The sequence below is a fragment of the Diadema setosum genome, chromosome 11, assembly GCF_964275005.1.
Source record: "Diadema setosum chromosome 11, eeDiaSeto1, whole genome shotgun sequence".
Classification (NCBI taxonomy): Eukaryota; Metazoa; Echinodermata; class Echinoidea; order Diadematoida; family Diadematidae; genus Diadema; species Diadema setosum.
In genome coordinates, this window is record NC_092695.1 from 21,891,810 (window position 1) to 21,913,717 (window position 21,908).

The window sequence follows — 21,908 nt, forward strand, 5'->3', positions numbered from 1 at the left end:
ACGCTTCAAAGTGGCTATCGTATTTCAAACTAAAAGTACTGCTGTCGAATGCCGAAATTCACTTTCAGTGAACCCCCTATCTATCTATCTATTTATCTATCTATCTATCTATCTATCTATCTATCTATCTACCTATCTATCTATTTATCTTTTATCCATCCATCTATCTATCTATCTATCTATCTATCTATCTATCTATCTATCTACTAGTATCTATCTATATATCTCTCTTTCTTTCTCTCCATCCGCTCTCTCTTTCTCTGAAGCTTTGCAGGTTATATATTTTGAGCGGTTTTGAGCGGAGCGTGGAGGGTGAAAGTTTCTTGCAAAAAAATAGGAACAACTTGCCGACACTACCTTGACATCGAAATGAGGTCCTTTGCCCTTAAAATACCGAAATTTGTTTAACATGCTTTTACTCGAGAAACATGAATTTGTTGACAATCTATTGTATCAAAATATACATACTAGCTGAAATTTAGGATGTGACAATAATCACATATGAATGCATGCATGGTGAATGAATGCATTCATTTCTTTATTCATTCATTAATAACGAATAAATGAATAAATGAATTAACTAATTGATTAATCAATTAATATGAATGAATGAATGTCAGAGTCAATATATAAGTGAGGTACACCTAAAAGATTTGATTTCTTTTGGATATCTTTCGTTCTGGGGGGAATTCTCTTTTCCTTACTACAAATTAGGAATCGGATTTTTAGAGTCTCGTCGATTCATCATGTGATGTTTACGTGGGATGTTTCCTATGTGCTCACCACACCATCCCTCATCACGCTGCCACCGATTAACCCAAAACATTATACTTTTAAGCATGCTGAGGAGGGAATAGGGGGGAAGATTCCAGGTTGTCTTCCCCCCTTCAAGTGGTGCGCCCCCCCCCCCCCCCCCCCCGTCGTTTCCTTTCAAACTTCCCTGAAATTAGTACATTAACTATTCACGTATCTCATCCCTGGCATCAGAACTCGTTTTTGTTTTTTGTTTATATTTTTGTATAATTGAATTTAGTCTCCTCGATAATTTGAGCAGGAGAAATTAGAATGTCCTTCATTTTCATGGCATAGGAAGAAATTCATTCAGTTCCCACGTCGAGATCTCATGAACACCTACTCAATCGAGAACGCTGTCATGGATTTCCGACTAGTTAGGACATCTTCGTTTAGCCCGACCCTATTACAGCTTAAAGGTCCCTATCATGACATGTGTTATGTTAGTGTAAACAAATAAACAAAACTTTAAAAAAATCATACGAGCACGACCTTCCATCAACGAGCCTGTAAGTTCTTACCACACCAACGCTCTCACCCTTCCTCCCTCTCGCTCTCTCCCTCTAAACTTTGGGTGCTAGCGTGACGAGAAATTCATCTCTCATCTCAATCATTATGGTTCATCCGATAAGTTGACACCTCCAGTTTGGATAAACAGGAATAAAACAGAGAAAAAAAAACCACAAACATAGAGAGAGAGGGGAGAGATAGGGGGGGGGGGGGAGGTTGAGGGAGGGAGAAAGAGAAGTGTCGCTATCCGGAAAGGATGGCTGGTGAGGGGAAATGCCCCTTCTACTCCGGCATTCAAAATCAATTTACATCGAGGGGGAAACGGGAGGCTGGACTTGGACCTGACAGCTATCTGGATTGCTCATATAGTAAGCTGTCACGGTCTTCCGCCTAGCCGTTAATCCACTGAGTTATCCCTTGTTCTTCCCTCCCCCATCTCCTACCCCAGAAGACCAGAGGGGGATGGATAGGGTCCAACTTCGATATCACTTGTGTGTCGAATTTTGTAACATGCTTTGTGAAGGTGACAATGACAGTAACCGAGACTCGCTTTATACACGGTATTTCTCTATTGATATTTGGTGGAGGTGTCATTAATGTGTGTGTGTTTGTTTGTTTGCTTGCTTGCTTGCTTTTTGGGCGTATTTTTATCATTGGATTGTATCCTCGGTTTTGTCTGTTTTATCTTATTTCTGTTAATAATGTTTAATGTATAATTGATGTATATGCGTTTTTATCGGGCACGTACCAGCTGAAGAATAGATTGGCTGAAAGTAGTTTGTACATAGAATTTTTTTTTTTCATATTTTCATTCAAATGCAATTACGTCCCAGTCTCAAATCCGTATGTCTAACTGATCGCCATTCTGAAGTTATTCAACCAGGAATAACTCATTTTATCATGACTGTTATCTTACACTTTTAAACAGAAACATTGAATTTTCGTCACTTTTTGTGTGTGCACTCGATCAATCGAAAATTGTTAGGTGATAACATCATCAGCTCACTTATATGCATAATCATAATATCAACCGTACGAGAACTGTTCCGCAGAAATTAGAGAAACTTCACTTCGAAATTTCGTAACTTCCTTAATTTATTCTCATTCAATTTTGATCAAATTTCCACTGTTGTATATACCCGTGAGATTTTACTCCTTATCAGACAAACTTATAATTGAACTTGGAATCCCTCTTTAAATAGAACTTGTAGGATCATTTATGATTTAACAAACATGATTTGGAACGTTTTGTGTTACGCAGTTGCTTAGAAGCCCTCAAACTCAAACCATGTCACTCTCACCAAGTCATTCTCTTTCGGACCATCACAAGAAAACCAAGCTTGTGCATGGTTTTCTAATCTTCAAGCTTCGAGTGTATAACTGGATCACTTTAAAAAAAGTACAAAGTATATTGATCAAACGGCCAACATGTATGAGTACGGGTTATTTTATCAGCACTTGCAAGGGATCCGAAGCAATTTACCGCGTGTCATGACACTTAGGGGCGTTTCGCAAGGAAAATGGAGTGCGAAGGCTATTCTCAATGGCGCATTTCCTCTCGTAAGTAGAGACTATTTTCGCCCAATCGCCAACAGAAAAGCGCAGTGTCATTAGAGGTATACGCAGTGCCATGAGGAACTTCTCAACACAAACATTTGAGAGTACAGTCTTTCTTGAACACATACAACAAGGAGATGTGGATGAAATCATGAAAACATCGTCTGATGATAAGAATGATGATGACGATGTCGAAGATAATGAGGAGGAGGTCGACGACGAAACGAAGATAATAACGACAATCACGAGGCGGTTTCGCTGGAAAGTTCATTTCAACATTGTATCAAACTGTTACAACAGGAAATTGAAGTATTACGTCAGTGGTCATCTGTACACTGGCAAATGGTTGTGAATGACCTCCAAAAGGTGTTACATGAAACGAATAATTCGAGTAGGAGGAACACTTCACTCAACATTATCTGCTGGACCACCTTGTGCATGCAGCTGAATGGGTTATATCCAGCCATCTTGTCAGATGAAAGATGAATGAATGACTGAATAAATAAATAAATGAATAAATAAATAAATGAAAAAATGAATGAATGAATAAGTGAATGAATGAATATACGAATAAATAAATGAAAGAAAGAATGAGTGAATGAATGAATGAAATAAGCCGCTGATGGCCGACAATCTATGAAGTCCTTTCAAGGAACCTACCGGTGTTTGATGCCAAAATTACATAGCTATCGTCACCCAGGACTTACTAGGGTGTTACCTTCGAAGAAAGTAGTCATCCCTGATATCATTCTCATGTGACAATTATATTGTTCGCTTAAGACGCGTTTAAAACGGATTACGGACACTCAGTTAATGCGATTAAGGGTTTCGCATCACGCTCCGGTTGATAATACAAGGGTAACCTTTCCGCTGTTCTGTTCTTTTTCTTTCTTTCTTTCTTTTTGTTGGCCTCTCTTTCTTAATAGTAAGTAGCCCAGACACACGCAGTAAGACATGTTCTTCCTCATCTGTTTGTTTAATGGGCCTAAAAGCTGTTGGATTTTGCGGCCTTTTGTCGGGTTAATGTACTGCTTTGTGTGTTTAGTATTATTTCTATGTACAGAAACTCATGATCACAGGGGAAAATTAAGCACGATCAAGCGATGATTATGAGGTACAAATTCGATGTACTTCAACAAGAACCTGTTTTTGTGTGATTTCATGGAAATTTCAATCTCTACGAAACAATGATCCGAAAATGGATAAAGGTTCTTCATTCTGAACAGTGAACCTTCGAAATGACGAACCTTACTTCATTTTCGGATTACCGATTAATCTTCAGAATAACAAACCTTATGCCTACTTCATTTTCATCAACGAACCTTTAAAGTTACAATCCCTAGACCATTGTCGGAATAGCAAACATTATTTCATTTTCGGATAAAAGAACCTTCGGACTAACACCACTAATGTTTTGATTAGCAACATCTAGGTATAGGGATTTTGTATGTTTGAGAATAACCAAGGAGCTCCTTGGAATATAAACGGACCTTCTCTAATTTTCGGATTAACGAACCTATGAAATAACGAACAATCCCGTCAGTATAATGACATAAAAAAAATAAAATCACGCTGCACGCCTCTGACAATCGTCGCTGAACAACACAGACAATTTGACAGAAAGGAAAAAGCAACAATGTCTATATAATGGTACATGACTCTCATGCAAACCAAATGTCCTCTCGAGGTCAGGATTACGAGCCTTTTTGCAGAGGCTGGTTGCGCGCTGTGTGTGCGAGTCCATTTGTGTGTGTGTGTGTGCGTGTGTGTGTGTGTGTGTGTGTATGTGTGTGTGTGCTGAAATTTTAGCGAGCTGCCTTTGCAAAAGGCTAGGTCCAGATGGGATGAGACTAAAATTTCCACTATCTGTCTCCTTATTTGTACAATACAACGACATTGTATACAACCGAACCTTGATACATCTCCTTTCATATACAGTGTCATTAATGAAGCAAGAAATAGAAACATGTCCGCAGCAATCAATGAATTAAAACATACACAATGATATCCAAAGGAAATGCTGCATCTTGCGATGATTATTCAACTAAAGGTATATAAGGAAAATGCACGTACTTCCACCAAAATCTACGATTACGAAAACTCGCGATGCGCATACGTACGAAGGAATACATCACGCCCCCATACATACACACAACCATACACAAGGACAAATACAAACAAACCAATCTTAACGGCACAGACTAATGATATTGATGAGGAGATGGGTTAAGATTTAACGCGCCAAAAAGTCACTCTTACCGTTCTCCCTCAGAACGGCGACTGCATTGAGCATCTCGGGGATGAGTTCGGGGTCTTTGAACTTCATCATCTCGTCGACGTTGAACTGCTCGGGGAAGTCGATCTCGTTCATCTCGGCGACCAGTCGACACTCCTTCTCGAATTCGGCGGCGAACTGAGAGCGACAACATTGAGACCAAAACGAAGAATTACGATAACAGTGCTTTGCGTAAGAGCTCTACAGAATTGTGACAATATATTATTTGCATTATCATCAGTATTATTATAAAGTTTGCATCCAACAACAAACTTCGCTATCAGACTATGGGTTAGTCAAAATACTTTGAGATTATAGACATAGATTTAACCTGAATATTCTATGGTACATGTAGGTATTTTTGAATCACAAACAAACCCATGAAACTATACGCAGTATTGGTGTAGCGCTTTTCATTTAAGTTGATTTGATTTCTGCATTTTCACAAAGTAAATAATAAAGGTAACAAACGATTTTGATTAATCATACATTGAGGAAAGAATATATATATTATGCATAATCATAGGTAATATACCAATCATGATGACTGCGTCGGGTTAAATGGAGTCAATGATTCCTTTTTCCAGGGTAGCCTCTGCAGTAACCGGTAGGAAATAATGCTCTCCTAAATATAGATGGAGCTAAAGTTACTTTCACACCAAACTTTGCTCGCTTAACTGACTTGGATCAAGAGGAATAATGTGTGTCAAATAATTCGTCAAAGGTTGTACGTCAAAACTAGTAGAATTAGATGTTGTATATGTTATTATATCATCATTTCCTATATTTATGCATGTTAATCTTAGTACCTCGTTATTCAATATTACGAAATGTTTTTGTTTTTTTTTTGGTATTAAGTGCAAGGTTTGATTTTATTAATGTGTTCAAAGAAATGAAGTTGGAAAGCTGTTCATTTGTGTTTATAATAACATAAGATTTATGTGTGTTGTGGTAATGATTTATGATTGTAATTTTGTAAGGCGTTTAGAAATTTTGTATCAAGTGCGGTAAAATTATGTGAATCATTATAATTATCATTATCATAATCATTATCATTATCAAAGGATAGACATCGCCGTCAGAAATTTGAAGCCCATGATCTCTATTCTGAAAGTCCCTATAGCTCTCATATTTCATTCATTTCATTTCATTTATCAATTTTTCAGCAAAAAATATAAATGAACAAAACATGTCGTGCTAACTAAAAGAACAATCCACATATTTTAGATCTGAATATGCCAAAATATAGTATAACCACAGTAGGCTTGAAAGCAAGGATGCATGATATTTACTTAATAATGTTGATGACATTGAACCAACAATTATCATAATATCAGTTTTCCCGCTCATTTTCGTCACCTTTTTATCAAGAGCTATTTGCCTTCAGATCCTATGTCCAATTTCGTCAAATTGTAGTTCATATTTTTTTTTTGTCAATGAAATATGAAAATTAAGCATTCAAATTCTTGTTTGCCACAGAGCGAGTAAGGATAACTCGGAGTATTTTTTTTTCCAAACAGATTCAATATTTTGTAATTCAGTGTTATGAGTGTTATGAGGGCGTTCATACAGAGGGTAAACCAAATCGCGTCATGCAGGTACTGTATCTGTATTTTGATGATTTTGAGTGGAACTTTGACGATATCTACTTCTAATAGACGAATTCGGTTTTGCTGTCTTTTGCTCATCTACTGTGACAGACGACTTTGAATTGCAATTGACGAAAACGGATGACAAAGCACGGAACTGAGTGGCAATGTTTTAAAACAATTGACTGAAAAAAAGGACGAAATTGAAACGAGTATTGCCACATTCCACAGTGTCCCAAACACAAATTGAGAACACATTTCTTTTCTTTTTCTTTTTAATTGAACGGAATGATGACGATAATCTATGAATGCACTCGTGATAATGAGTAGGATGCCATGGCAACGAAAGCAGTAAGTTTGCAAATAGAAGAAGAACATGATCACAACAATCATTCCAATGTCATGGCTGCTGATTGAAAGTAGCCTTTTTCTAAGACTCTGGCGGGTTTGTTTGTTTGTTTGTTTGTTTTTTCACAGTGCCGGCAATCGAGAAGGAAAAAAGCGAAGCCGAGCGCGCCTTTCCACACCTGCGAATGTGATTATTATTCATCAACCGGAAGACAGACTAATAAGCGCACCTCTCCTCCTGAATGATTCAGTTAGACAGTTGAATAGACCAGTGGAATAGCACGAGTCGCATATTGGTGGCATTGCGTAATGCATATTCATAAGCTTGTTCGAATAGAGCTCTGTCGATTGGTTGCATTTTTTTTACCAGCATTTAGTGGCCAAATTTGGCAATTTAACTGCATAAAAATCGATAGGCCCACTCGCTGAGGTTTGCCTCTGCCTGGTGGTTTGTCTCTGTCTCTCCTGACAACCCTCTGCTAGCTCCTCTTTCAATAAAATACAGCGAGAAAGTCTATGACAAAGGCTAATATTACATACAGATGTTGAGGATGACGAATTTCTGGAAAATAAAAAACCCGGAAAGTGTGACAATGATACTAATTTATATTGATAACGATTAAAACGATGATAATGACACGAATTTATTGCAATATTTTCCTCCTTTAATATACACACAAATGAATGTGATACTTATACACGAGTTCCATAAAGTACACTGTATTTAATAAATGTATATATTAATAAATATATACATGGTTCGTCTCCATAAAACGAGCGACGTCACGCGGAAAAAGGAACATGCGATTTTTGGCAAATGTGACACAAATTACAAAGGGGTCGGTGTCATCGTCAGACAAACTATAGGCATAGTGCTGTGGGAATTTTTGGCGTTGAGACTGTCGGTCTAATTCGGGTTGCTAATTTATTTCTTTTTCTTTTGTAGGCGCCTATTGAATCCATTTCCCATGAACCTCTACAGTCCACATGGCTTTCCATGAGATCTGAAAAAAGTTTGACCCGATGAACGCAACATGATCCGCATTTCTAGCGGTATTAAACATTAAATAGACTATTGACTGTACGGGTTGTATACCTTCTCAACAAGGAAATGTTTGGAACATGTGACGAACAGGTATCGGAAGGAGGTGCTGGTAGCTGCAAAACTTATCGCTTCTGATGCCCTTAATTTCACTCCGCAACTGCACGCCCAGACATTTAATACGTCATAAAGACGAAAATGTTACGTAATGATAATGCCTGTTCATGTGTAAACACGATGCAGTATGTCAATCAAAATAGAATTAATGTTTCTTCACAGCGTTTCCAATAACGAGGTAGATTACTTCGTCGTATGTCTCAAGCAACCTAGACTTCCTGCAAAGAATAGGGAGCTTTAGATTTTAGACGCGCGGACGTTCAAAGAGAAAAAAACATGATCTGAGCTTGCGCAGTAACTTGATCCGCGCTACTGCGCACGCTCAGATCGTGTTTTTTTCTCTCTGAACGTCCGCGCGTCTAAAATCTAAAGCTCCCTAATAGCATCGGAGCGAACGGTGTGATGTGTTTCATTTTCCGGATGTTGTGAATATTTTCGTTCGTTAAATATGTTGTCTGCCATTTCCAAACGTCTTCATGCAAGTTTAATTCCTCTTGCATGAAGTTATGTCGAACTTTGCTAACTGAACTGTGTGGTACGGTTTTAACTGAAGAAAAACATTGAAGTAAAAGACATCTTTTGATATTATGGTGTTATCATCAAAACATCCATGAACCATTGTCGTCCTGCTAAAAACAGAAAGAAAGAAAAAAAAAAAGCACAGTTTGCCGAACGTTTTATTCAAACATTACTGTCTACAGCCAAATTAATGATATGGTAATTTACAAGTCCAGTCAGACACAGAATTCATAATATTATACTCTTATGAAGCATTTAGCAAATGTTATCCATAGCAAAATTCACATACCTTAATATTTATAATGTATCAGTGACACTGGAAGCAACTACATTTGAGCATGCATCTCAGATTCTTTGTAAACTGCTTTATACAGTGTTTTTCAACTAAGTAAACTTGGATTGAGTAAAGCATCACCACACGCACTCACCTGCATGACTGTTATTTCGCCTGTCTCCAGGCGGCCGAACACGTTGGTGGATCGCCCATGGGACACGACCTTTCTGATGAAATCCCTGAAATATGAATGGATATAGAGAGGAGGAAGGGGGGAGGAGGAAGAGGAGGAAGAGGAATTGGAGATTGGAGATTGGTAGGAGAGATAGAAAAAAAAAAAGGAGAGAGTTCATTACTCTTTGATTTTATTGCGAAGACGAGTAAGGTCATATAAAGGTTTGTAGGATTATCAACTTAGTTTTGTGAAATTCTATAATGATCAACAAAAAGACAAGAATAAAACGTTTGTATTACCAAGTTAATCTACTATCGCCTTGTGTGTATACGCATTAACTGACAAATAACAAGGATATCTTTGAATATATGTGTGTATATATATATATATATATATATATATATATATATATATATATATATATATATATACATTGCAAATATCTATCCTTTATCCCCTCCACCTTTCTCGTAGGGTTTTAATCCCCCCCCCCCCCTGCTATCTATATCCTTCATATTCTTCTGTTTAATCTCTCTATTGCCGCACAAACTTTGTCAGTGACCTCAACTTGGGCATATAGGACAGACTCGCCAAGTCCATTCAAGCACTGATAAAACCAGCTCCTGATGAAATTGTCGGTCCTTAGGGCATATACAGTGGCGAGGAGCCGATGACTTTGCAGCTTCAGTTATACAATATATACTTTAGAGTGATGTCGTGAAAGTAAGATCCCCTGAAAGAAGATATGAGAATGTCCTTCAGACCAGTTAAATATCTACGCTCGAGAGGAGAGCACCCCAAGCCAACTAGCTGAGGACCTCGGGAGGCAGAGGCTGGGACATGGACGACTAAAGGGGGCTTCCTCTTCGTGTGCGGGTGCTCCATCCTCCAGCAAAATGTCAGTAGCGACGTTGACATATCTTGTTATTATCGGTCCACCCCCCCCCCCCATCTATCTCGTTTCTTATGAGCAAGTGCTAAGTCATTCGGAGCGGTGATCCAAAATACAGAAAGAGAAAGCTTGCTAATTTTAGAGACGTGAAAGGTGACAGCAAATCTTCGGGTTTATTTTTCACCGACTTGCATTCACGGAATTCTATCCTGTTATAGAGCCATATGTCTCTGGAAGATACACTCTCACACTTTCTACAAACGCCTTGTGATCATCACTTGTCCTCTACATAAACCGCGTAGATTTTGTCATGACACATTTTCTAACTCATCAGATGCAACGATAGTCTTGTCTTTGAAATGCTTACTCATTTCATTTCATTTTTCATGTCCAAAATAATACAATTTGTACAAGCAGGTGGAAAGGCATTACATTGCAATGGAAAGTGCAACAAAGAAAATACAAAATATAAAACAACCGTACGTATGCCGGCACAAACATATTATCTAAGCGCATGAATACAAATATTATTTAGATAGATCTACGTGAAATCAATTAACGAAGATCAAAATATGAAAACCCAAGACAAGAAATCAAACAGATATCTTAAGAGCTCGCCAGAAAGGTGGTCACTTCTCGCCTGTCATACCTGCTGCACCTGCAGGTATCACTGTGAACGATGGTCAAGCAACTTTCATAGAAAGGAAGATGGGGGAAGAGGGGGTACCTCTACCACATTACCATGTTCAAGTTGACTTATAGGCATGTATAGATATATTTGATTAGAATGACAAAAGCCAGTATAAACTGGGTGTAAAAAACTAGGCAATCTCAATGTTTTCTTATGGTTCTGAGTGTAGTCGTAGACATCAATATACGGGTTTGTATAATCGTGACTGGGTAACGGTGTCGGCTTGATTGTCATTGTCCGTCTCATGCTTTATGTACAATAGTTTCACTTTTCTGCAGAAAATGTCTTTTTTATGTATCATGAAAAATATCGCGCACTATGATCTCCCGGATCCTAAACGCAATGCAATGGCAAAGAGGAGGAATGGTGGACCTACGAGAAGAGGAATTAAGCTGCCGAGCATGACAAAAATTCACGAACAAACAAACAAAACACACACACACACACACACACACACACACACACGAAGACATTGGAAGTGAATGACAACGTTTTCGACACATTTCGAACCCAAGAACATCGGCGACAACAATAGCACAGCATTGAACAAAGAGCTCAACTTAAGGGAGATGACTAGAAAAAAAAAAGAGGGGGGGGGGGGGTCATACTCATTCGTTGATGTGAAACAGAGGACCGGGTATACAAAAGAATCCACCTGTTGAAGGGGTTACATGCTCAGGGTCAATCGATCTGGGAGAGAACAGTTTTAGATGCTGTTTCCCATTGTCCGGCGCCATCAAGGAGACCTCTTCCCCTTCCCCCTCCCCTCCCCTCCATCTTCCGATCATTAAGTAAGGAGGTAGTTTGATGACATATAGTCAGCAAAAATCATGATACGAGTATGACTACGCTATACCCCCTTATTAGAAAGAGTAATGAAAGATGTTGGTTGGCGTCTCTTTACCGTCACTTAATTCAATTCAATCAATTCAATTCATTTCATTTTTTTATACCTCTCATATTGGGTTACACTGAAAACAGATATATAGATATAGATAGATATAGATATATGTATATAGGGGCCTAAACACATAATGTATGTACATTAAAAAACAAACAAAATTGAATACATTTTTGGTGTATATAGCATATGTTTATCTGACTCAAATTTTCGACGTCCCACGCCTTCTTCTAGAGTCTTGACAATTAGTGGCATGTCTCGACAAGAAGACGTAGGACGCCGAAATTTTGAGTCAAATAAACATATACTATATTGGCCAAAAATGTATTCATTTTTTTTAATTCCTTTGTAGAGCCAATACGTGAAATCTTAACATGTTAAACATATATATACATATATATATATATATATATGTATATATATATATATATATATATATATATATATATATATATATACATACATATATATATATATATATATATATATATATATATATATATATATATATATATATACAATAGTTTTGATGATAATTTGTCATCTTATTACCGGTATCACCGGTCTTTGTTATGTCTCTGACGTCACGTGAGGAAAACCAATTTACACTCACGTGGAATAAGATGGTCAACAAATTATTGTTTGATATCATGATTACATCAGACCAAGGAAATACTAAGTGAGTTTCACCTAGTCCTTCCTTCATTAGACTGCAGTATGGAGGAAAAAAAGTTTTGAATGTTAAATTTAGTATATAAGATGAATAAAAAAAAACAAAGACAGGCTCCAGTAGCACTGTGTATAATTCAGCTCCTGAGAGGATTGATTGTTAATGGTTGACTGTACTCTCTGGGTGGCAGAGATAATTATTCAACCAATAACAGGTTTTTGTTGAGACTGCAACTACATGGCCTGTGTGCGGTACGAAAGAAGCAATCCATTATTCTGTGGTTCTCGTCACAAATGAATCGGTGAGAGCCAAGGTCTTGGATCATTGTTAACAGTAAATGTATTCATAGATCATTAAATACACGAATTCCTTACGAACATTGCTCAATCTCTCGCTCTCTCTCTCGCTCTCTCTCTCGCTCTCTCTCTCTCTCTATTATGTATATCATGTATACTTATATCTATGTATATGTATATATATCATATTATATGATATGATATGATATGATATGATATGATATGATATGATATGATATGATATGATATGATATTATATTATATTATATTATATTATATTATATTATATTATATTATATTATAATATAATATATTATATCTTATCATATCATATATCATCATATTTGTTGAGGGTCAGAAAATAAATCAACGAAGCTAAAGCTGCTGAGCATTAGTTTGATGGAGTCGAACCTTACTAACTTCACAATTCATTCACTGCCAACGGGAAGTAATATCTAATGATGACCAGTGTATCTAATTTTACTATTAAACAAATATATTCATTTAATTTCGGAGCAAAGCAGATTTGCAATGTTGTTAAACACGTCTGTTGAATAAAGAATAAATAAAAAGAAACACAGTCACTACCACAGACGTGCACATTTTGCAGGTCGTACTCGGTGCTCGTGTCCCCTTCATTACGCTGTCAGGAATTAAAAATGATTAATAATAAAACAATCACATTTCTTGAATTGCACTTCTGTGAGTTCATACGAGGACGCCTTGGGTCTAGCATACAAATCTCGAGTGGCCCAATCCTAATCAAGTTTGAGATAATAGCCCCTAAGGGATCCCTCAGAAGTTGCTTCCAATTTGGCTTGATTTGATCAAGACCTTGTCACTAAGCTTGCCTCGACTGAGAAACGTGTTCTGGGTGTATCCTTCATTTAGTTCATTTCCTCCGTAGATTTGGGGAGACGTGAGTTGTCGAAACTTCAGAGGGGGATCCTAATACGTACATCTACTAAACCAGACCAAGGAGATAGTACCTCCTTGCCCAGACCACGCCTTCCTTGATTGTCTATACCAAACCCGCCTATACGAATCTTTCTTTTCAAGTGACACGTATAGCATCTCGTGAATTTAGAAGTCGCTTTACTGCAAAGTCACCTCATTACAACGCACGAACCAACGCGAACGGTAATAGGCGATGACGGGAACATAACTGGGTTGGAAAGTTCGGAGAGATTGAAGTAAGTGGTAATCGTCTTTTCTCAAGAGTTCGAATTCTAGAAACCAATTTAGCCCACATTTGATATAATACCACGTCATGGCGAGGAAAAAATATGACAAATAACAACAGTATACCCAGTACTTGAATGTACCGACTCTCTCAGTCTCTTTTTCTCCTTCTTCTTCTTCTTCTCCATATACTGTGGAGAATGTATTATACACTCACTCACACACACACACACACACACACACACATATATATATATATATATATATAATACATATATTATATGTATATATATATATATATATATATATAATACATATATTATATGTATGTATATATATATATATATATATATATATATATATATATATACTTATATACGTGTGTGTGTGTGTGTGTGTGTGTGTGTGTGTGTGTGTGTGTGTGTGTGTGTGTGTGTGTGTGTGTGTGTGTGTGTTTGGCAATGAGACGGATGTTTATTCAAGTGTGAATTTCTTACATGCATAATGTTTCTTGGACCAAAAGAAGTATTGTTGAAAGCGTGTGTGGGAAGGAGAAAATGGATTATAAAAAAAAAAATATTAGTATAAACTCAAATGATGTTTGGCATGCGTATATGCCCCTACACAGTTTGGATCAGTGACAAGGGCAAGGGGGGGGGGCAGGGAAAATGCAGCATTAGAGGGAAAGAAAAAAAAACTCATAAATTTATGGATGGAAGTCTCCTAATTTTTCCGTGGTGAATTTAAATTGATATCCATATACACCAACGTTCCGCTACAACGGTGTTCTCGCTCTGACATCTGGAAGCTGCGGTTGATATCACATGCGTCCATTATGCTCACCACTCTAACCTTAACACAAATTGAAATGGTCAGGGATAAGGCATGTTATGCACGAGGGCAACGTCCTTTTTGTCTGCAGTCGGTCAGTTGCCTCACGCATCACTTACCTGAAAGGAAAATTACAGTGGTCTGACAACACCATTCCACCTTGATGACAAAAAAAAAAAAAAAAAATGATAACAGCAATTTGATAAAAACGTGACCAAATAATCCTATTATCAATTACTTTAAAGTCAGTTTGGTGTGGACCAGCAAAGACCTAATCGACATGTGGCGCTTGTAAAGGGCACGCAAACCCTCATATCAGTAGAATTGCTATTGGAAATAAAATTGCATCTGAAATGAATTGAATTGAATTGAATTATATACTGTCTCCTCATGTTGAATAGATAAAATATAGATATGATTCATATACAAGTAAAATGTATGTGTTGTTACTCCAACATTTACTTTGTAGAATTTCTTTTATCATGATAAGATTCATAGATCTATCTTATAAGTGGTTTAAGCGTTTTGACTTTATCGGTATTGGAGGGATTTTACCAATTTCTGAAAAAATGACAATGATAATAGATGCCCGAAAGCTTTACATAAAATGCTTTCCAGAGCCGATGAGAGAAGCGAACGACCGGGTTCACCTCGGTTACGGGTGTCTCCCGGGCGCATGATGTTTATCTGTACCCTATGTATCATAATAATGCAATGAAGTCGTTGGTTATTGCGCTTCCTGTCTTCCTGTTTCTCGGAAAAAAAAGCACCAAAGAGTAAAATTGGCCGGTTACCAGGACAACATGACTCGTTAACACAAGTATCGAGTGGTCGGGAAATTCAAAAAGGGAGAAAAAAAATATTAAGTAATGTTTGAGGTTGAGGTTACAAAAAAAAATGCGGTCTTAGCCTGACGGAGATATGATATAAACACGTCACAGCAACGCCAATCAGCGATTGTAACAACCTTGCCAATTCCCATTGCCGTTTGTGCAAGCATTGTCGTACAGACAAAAACATTTTGGTTTACACCACCTGTCGGTTTTATTTGCTGTGAAAAGCCAAGACATTCCTTGAACTTTACGTTTAAGTTTAGCAATGTGTAACTTTGAGTTAAGTTTGGATGTGCTACATGCCGATGCCTTTACGATATTAGCCCGATGTTCTAATGATGAAAATAATGGAAACTCGAGTCAACAGCGAAGATGATCTTTACAAAATGAAGAATGTAAAATTCCAGACATCAGTGAAAGCTTTGCTATCATCGGATCAACGAAAAAAAAAATTACGGACACGTTCTTACAAATTTACATTTGATTTACAAGTGATGCCAAACAGCATTGTATGATTATGCAATTTAGATCAGATGATGACATCATCACCTAACAATTTAATTCTTTCAAAGTGTTACGCAAAAAAAAAAAACATAAAAAGACGGAGATTAAACAAAATGTGTTTCCATTTTTACCAATGTTTACCGCTACGACACCATCTCTTCGTATCGCCCTAGTTACGTTATACTTGAAAGCATAAAACCCTCGGTACTTTACTTTTGCCTATTTTGTATTGTAAGTCTGGCTTTACTGTTCGTTTGATTTGAATCCACTCCATTTATTAAAGCAATTTAAAACGTGGAGAAGAATTTTTCTTTGAGTTTGAGCGCCTTCCGGCGAAAACCAGAAAGAAGATGACTAGACGGCCTTTTGCATGCCGAAAGCTTGTTTGTGTTTGCTTGCTGGACAAAATGCGTACACAATACGTTTGCCACAATAACAACTCTCCAGAGAAGTGACCCCGTTCACTCGTCTCGATACATACCATCATCATATCATGAATTCAATAGGACCGAGGACACAAGCAAATCACACTGTCAAAAGTAACAAATACGTAATAAATTCAGAACAACAGGGGACTCCCGGGTTACTTATTTACTTCTCGGATGACACCTCGTGCCAGGTAGATATACCGTCTCCTGAGCAGTCGTTTGGCGTGGGAACCCTTACCCTAATAAGAGGGGACGGTATCTTTTGCCCGTTTTCTGGTGAGGATGTAAGATGGGTTACAGTTCGTTATTCCGAGGTTTGTTATGCCGAAGGTTCGTTTATCCGAAAATGAAATAAGGTTCGTATTCAGAACCTTTGTTAGTACGTAGGCCTATACCGTCTGATAAACGATTTTTATTTCATTTTCGGATTAAACGAACTTTCAGAATAACGAACCTTGTTTTATTTTAGGAATTAACTTACCTTCGGAAACGTACCTTCGGAATAGCGCTACAATATAATGTTCGTATCAACGAGCCATTTTTCATATATAACGAATCTTGTCTTATTTTCGAAATTAACGTACCTTCGGAAACGAATCTTCGGAATAGCGCTACAAAATTTGTAAGGATCAACGAACCCTTTTTCAATTCCGGATTAATGAAAATGTAAGTCGCCTATAGGAAATTTGCGTGTTTCGGAATAACGAACCTTCGGAATAACAAACCTCACTTCATTTCGGATTATGAACCTTCGGAATAACAAACATCATCCGAGGACCTCTTCAGCGGGTTTGCACCTTATTCTCCGACAGGAAGGTATAGAAAGCTTTCCACTTCCCCGCAGTTGGTGATGGGAAATACAATGTACATGGAATCTAATATTGCCGATTACGACAGAGTTCGTTGTACGCTTAAGACCAGTGTGTAGTGTTAGTGCTGATGTGATTATAGTTATGTTATCACCTCCTCAGTATTTTGCATTTCTATATTGATATTTTTATTGTATTGTGTTTCGGGATTCGTATTTTAACTATAATGGGTATACATCTGAATTCGTTCTGGGTTCGAGGACAAACTGATTTTTACCCTAAATGAACAAAACAAAACAAAACAATGAAGGCGTAAGCTGGCGTTAATACTTTAAAAGGATGAAATCAAAAACAACTGAATGAACGAATGAGTTCAAACGACACTGTTCAAACAATCGTTAATTGAACTAAAACTGATTCATATTTAATGAATGGTCGCATCCAGGAAGCTGAATATTATGAGTATTTACATTTGGAAGACAGGTATGTGATCTAACAATGTTTGGCTGGTTTCGGTTTGAAAAAAGAAATGTTTTGATTGTTGATTTTAGTTTCTTTGTTGTTGTTTTCCAGACGATGCCACGACCGCTATATTGCCCGCAACTGCAACAAACGAGGCCGTAATGTTTACTGGTGCGTGGTAATAACACGAAGATGACCATAATATATCAATTGTGTAGGGGGTAAAGAGGCCTTTGACCATGGAGCAAGCTTGCGGGTTTTGTTCTGTTTTCTATTGACCTGTAGAATACGGGTCGCTATATGCCTTATTTGACGGAGTGCTAAAGTCCCCCATTATAGGACCTCAGTCAAAATTATGTAATGCACAAGACACAAACACACACATACACTCTATATGTGTATATATAAACAAGACAATAGAAAGAACATCTTTATGCATTTATCATATGCATTTATATACTAGTAAATATATATATATATATATATATAATATGCAGTTTGAGCTAGATGCAATTATAGTTTTATTTGAATGAAAACGTTACACAGCGCATTTGTTGACAATATTGCTCCCATCATCTGCATGCTGAGCCAAAACACAAAATCTACTCGCAAACATAACCGTAACCCTTACCCAAATCCCAATCCTGACATCAAATTAAACCTGAAAACTATCACAGCCCTAACCTTTACCCTATCAGTCCTTGGAGAAAAGACCGGAGCAATTGTCGCAGGAGCAAATGTTTTGTCACGGTTAAGAGTGCGCCGGTGCCAAAGGGGAAGAGTGTATTAACAGACATGCATAATATTGACAAACCCTCATTTATCCCACGGTATCTCTTCGTCACGGGAGCAGCCATGAGGTATTTTCTTCCCATACGTGTATAGGCCTACACCCTGGTAGGATACGCTCCGACGGTAGAGAATTATTGGCGTACATCAAAACTGGCCAAGCGAAAATTTGTCATATCGGGTAACAGTGTGGCAACGCAACTGAAGAGAAATCATCGAATTTCCCGTCGGACACGAACGACACAGTCAGTTACTCTGAACCTAATGGCGCCTATCAATCGATACAATTCTCAATTTCAAAGCTAAATCAGATCTCAAACGTAAATCTCGAGGTAAAACTTTCTAATATTTCGTCGAAATTGTCAGGAACATTTCGACACTTAAGCCATCCATGTTAAGATCCTGACGTTTGAATTGTTAATTCATCAATGAGTTTATCCAGAAAAAAAAAAATATATATATATATACAGAGAAACAAATACAACACTAAAAACTTATATGTAGCAAAATTATTTGGAATGAGTTTTCACACAAGCATCGCAATTTCGTATTCTTCTTAAGTGAAAAAGTACAATAACAGGAAAATGTTTTCTTGCTGTAAATCTCAAGCAATCAATAAATTGGGGGACACCTCAGAAATCCTGGTCAAGCGAATATTAATCTACAACTGTTGTCGATGCCATGCACCTCGTCTCCCTCCCCCCCCCCCCCATCAACCCTTCGTCACTGGGAAAAAGCTTTGACGATGGGATGAGATTTGTACCATATGATGAGAGTATGAATAAGAGGCGAAGAAAAGCGGGAATCGAAACCGGGGAGCATCATACGGCGCGTCGTCCTATCAGTTCTATATATCACCAAGATGTCTGGTTGTTTCCGACGTTTGTTCCTATCATTCTTGGCAGAATGAAGCCGATCGCTTCGGGACGTTTCGTTCCTTTTTTCACATTTATCTTATGTTTTATCCTTTCTGTCTGTGTCATCGGGGAGTTCGAATGAGCCCTAGAACCAAGCTATGAGTATAGATACTTTTACACTCTACAAACAGATTGCAACTGGCGCCATTCACTAAATACGCGCGCTTGGTAGATATTGGTATTGATAGTGCATGGTATGAAAAACTAGAGGCACTCGGAAAGACCAAACACCCGCCGAGGTCATGGGGTCACTAAAACTTCACAGATTGCTATCCGCATATCCTTTACTGAAATCCTGGGTAGGGATCATGAACCTGGTTTACTGAATATCAAAGAGAAAATAAACATCTGATCCATTTGCCAAGACTGTCTGATGCTGACAATTTCATGAAATCTGTTCTTAACTTTTCGAGTAATGCTGGAAAAAAGACAAACAAACAAACAGTCGCCGGCAAACATTCCCTCCCCTGCGCGCAGGTAATTACGAGTCTTATAACCCCACTTCTGTTGAAACTGCCCTTATAGAAATACGCTGTACCAGCAAAATGAAGATGTATGACACCTTCATTGAGAGTTAATTTTTCGTCTCGTGTCGACGTTCTCTTGCCACCTGTTTCCAAAAGAAACCACCTTGGGAGATTTTATTTGTCCTGTACAATTTGACGGTCTACTTGCTGCATTTTCAAAAGATTGCACGATAAGATTCTATGAAAATTCAGAAGTTGACCGCCACTGCATTCTTTCCCATTCAAATCGAGGGCGCAAAAGACCAGCGTTTCGGCGAGATCAGTGGGTTAGTATAGGGTTTCCCATTCATTTTCAAACTTTTTTCATTCAATTTCACAAATGTTTACTTCAATTTCGTCGCGGAATGTCGGGAGTAGGCCAATCTTACTTTCAAATTCGTCTTTCGTCGTTCATTTTCAAATAAAGTCCAATCAATTTAGTCATTTGGCAGACACTTTCGTCATTTACAGTTCAAATTCGTCAGTCTCACTCGCAGCACTCAAAACAGCAGGATCGATTCGTCTTTTGTCAATCATTTTCGTTAAATTTTCATTCATATTCGTCTCATATCTCTACCCGGTGTGATTTTCCAGTCCTTCATGTATTGGTGTTTTTTTTTCTGTAACCGTTCACATTTTACATTCAGGAGTTAACATACACACAAGTGCCCCCCCCCCCCCACACACACACACAGAACCACAGATACAGACACACACACACAAGCAATCCGAGTACACACTGATACCAACAGACGTATACCGTCTCGCAAACGAAAACACTGACAATCGATTTCTAGGCAAACATGATTAAAGACAAAATTTAAGTGTAGAATTGTCGCCTGTTTAATGTCAATGAATGGATAACATAATCATCTTTGCTGCTTTCCAGGGTACAAAATTTAAACTTTGCCTCATGCATTATGATGCGAAAACCTGAACATTACGAGTTAAAGTTCAAAATGTGACACTGACATACTGTCCTGGGCTATGACTTTTGACTTTCGTTTATCCTTCAATCATTTTCGTTGGCAGTCTTGTTTTTCGTATGTATTGTTAAAGCAAATGGTTAGGGAATAATGTGTAACGATACAGTTTACGAGAGAAAGTAAAAAAAATGTCGACCTAAAGTTGGTTCACCATCAAAATAAAGAATCGACAAGATCGGACTAATTTGAATGAAAAATTCATGAATTTGTGTGAACAAAGACGAATTTGATCTTCACATTCTGCGATCCGTCAGCGGGAGGGACGAACTTGAATGACAATTGACGATTCTGAATGCTATGTCTTCGAAAATGTTTGACGAAAAACGAATTACAATGACAATTGACGAAATTGAAGTTAGGATTTGCGTTCCACCTGCTTCTCGGGACGAAATTGAATGATAAATCTTTGAAATTGAATGACAAAAGTGCGAAAATGGATGGGAAAACCTATAGTTGCGATGCGACTGAAACTAGTGTAATAGACCGTGTTTTTGCAATTTATTACAATTTATGGATGCTTCTTTCTGAACAGCCTAGTAACGAAGCATTACATTCACCTACATGCTGATTCCTTTTAACCTCTATAGGCAGGGGTTATCCCTTAGTTGTTGTGAAGTTGGACAAGCCTCCGGGCAGACTTTGTGGTTGTTATGGGGCAACTTTTGTGAACAAAGCATGCATAAAATCTGAATAACTACAGAATCAGTCTATTCCGTGGAATGAATACGCACGAACTTATTGGGCGTAGTACGTAATGCGACTTGTAAAGAGATAATTATCATGGTAATGACACATAACGGGCTCATCCTGGCGTCTTTCCAGCCCACGACAGGTGCTGAAAAAAGAGAGAAAATAACAATATTCTCGCTTCATGTATGCAACATAGTCTTGTGTGGGTTTGTCTGAAAATATGTTATCTCGAGGAATCTAGGATATATGTTTGGAAGCGGACTTTTTAGCATATACGTCAAGTACACTGAATCCAATTAGCCTAGTTCCGAGGCGAAGTTAAT

The 21,908-nt window shown here is 37.8% G+C and overlaps 1 protein-coding gene across 1 annotated transcript in view; it reads right to left on the minus strand.

Annotated features, from left to right (window-relative positions):
* Window positions 1-21,908, minus strand: part of LOC140235354 (bifunctional epoxide hydrolase 2-like) — an 81,671-nt gene that overhangs the window by 40,297 nt on the left and 19,466 nt on the right. Inside the window, exons 2-3 of the mRNA XM_072315382.1 lie at window positions 9,178-9,262; window positions 5,119-5,272 (exon numbers count right to left, since the gene is read on the minus strand). Coding sequence (XP_072171483.1) covers window positions 5,119-5,272; window positions 9,178-9,262 — 239 coding nt within the window. The remainder of the gene's footprint in view (window positions 1-5,118; window positions 5,273-9,177; window positions 9,263-21,908) is intronic.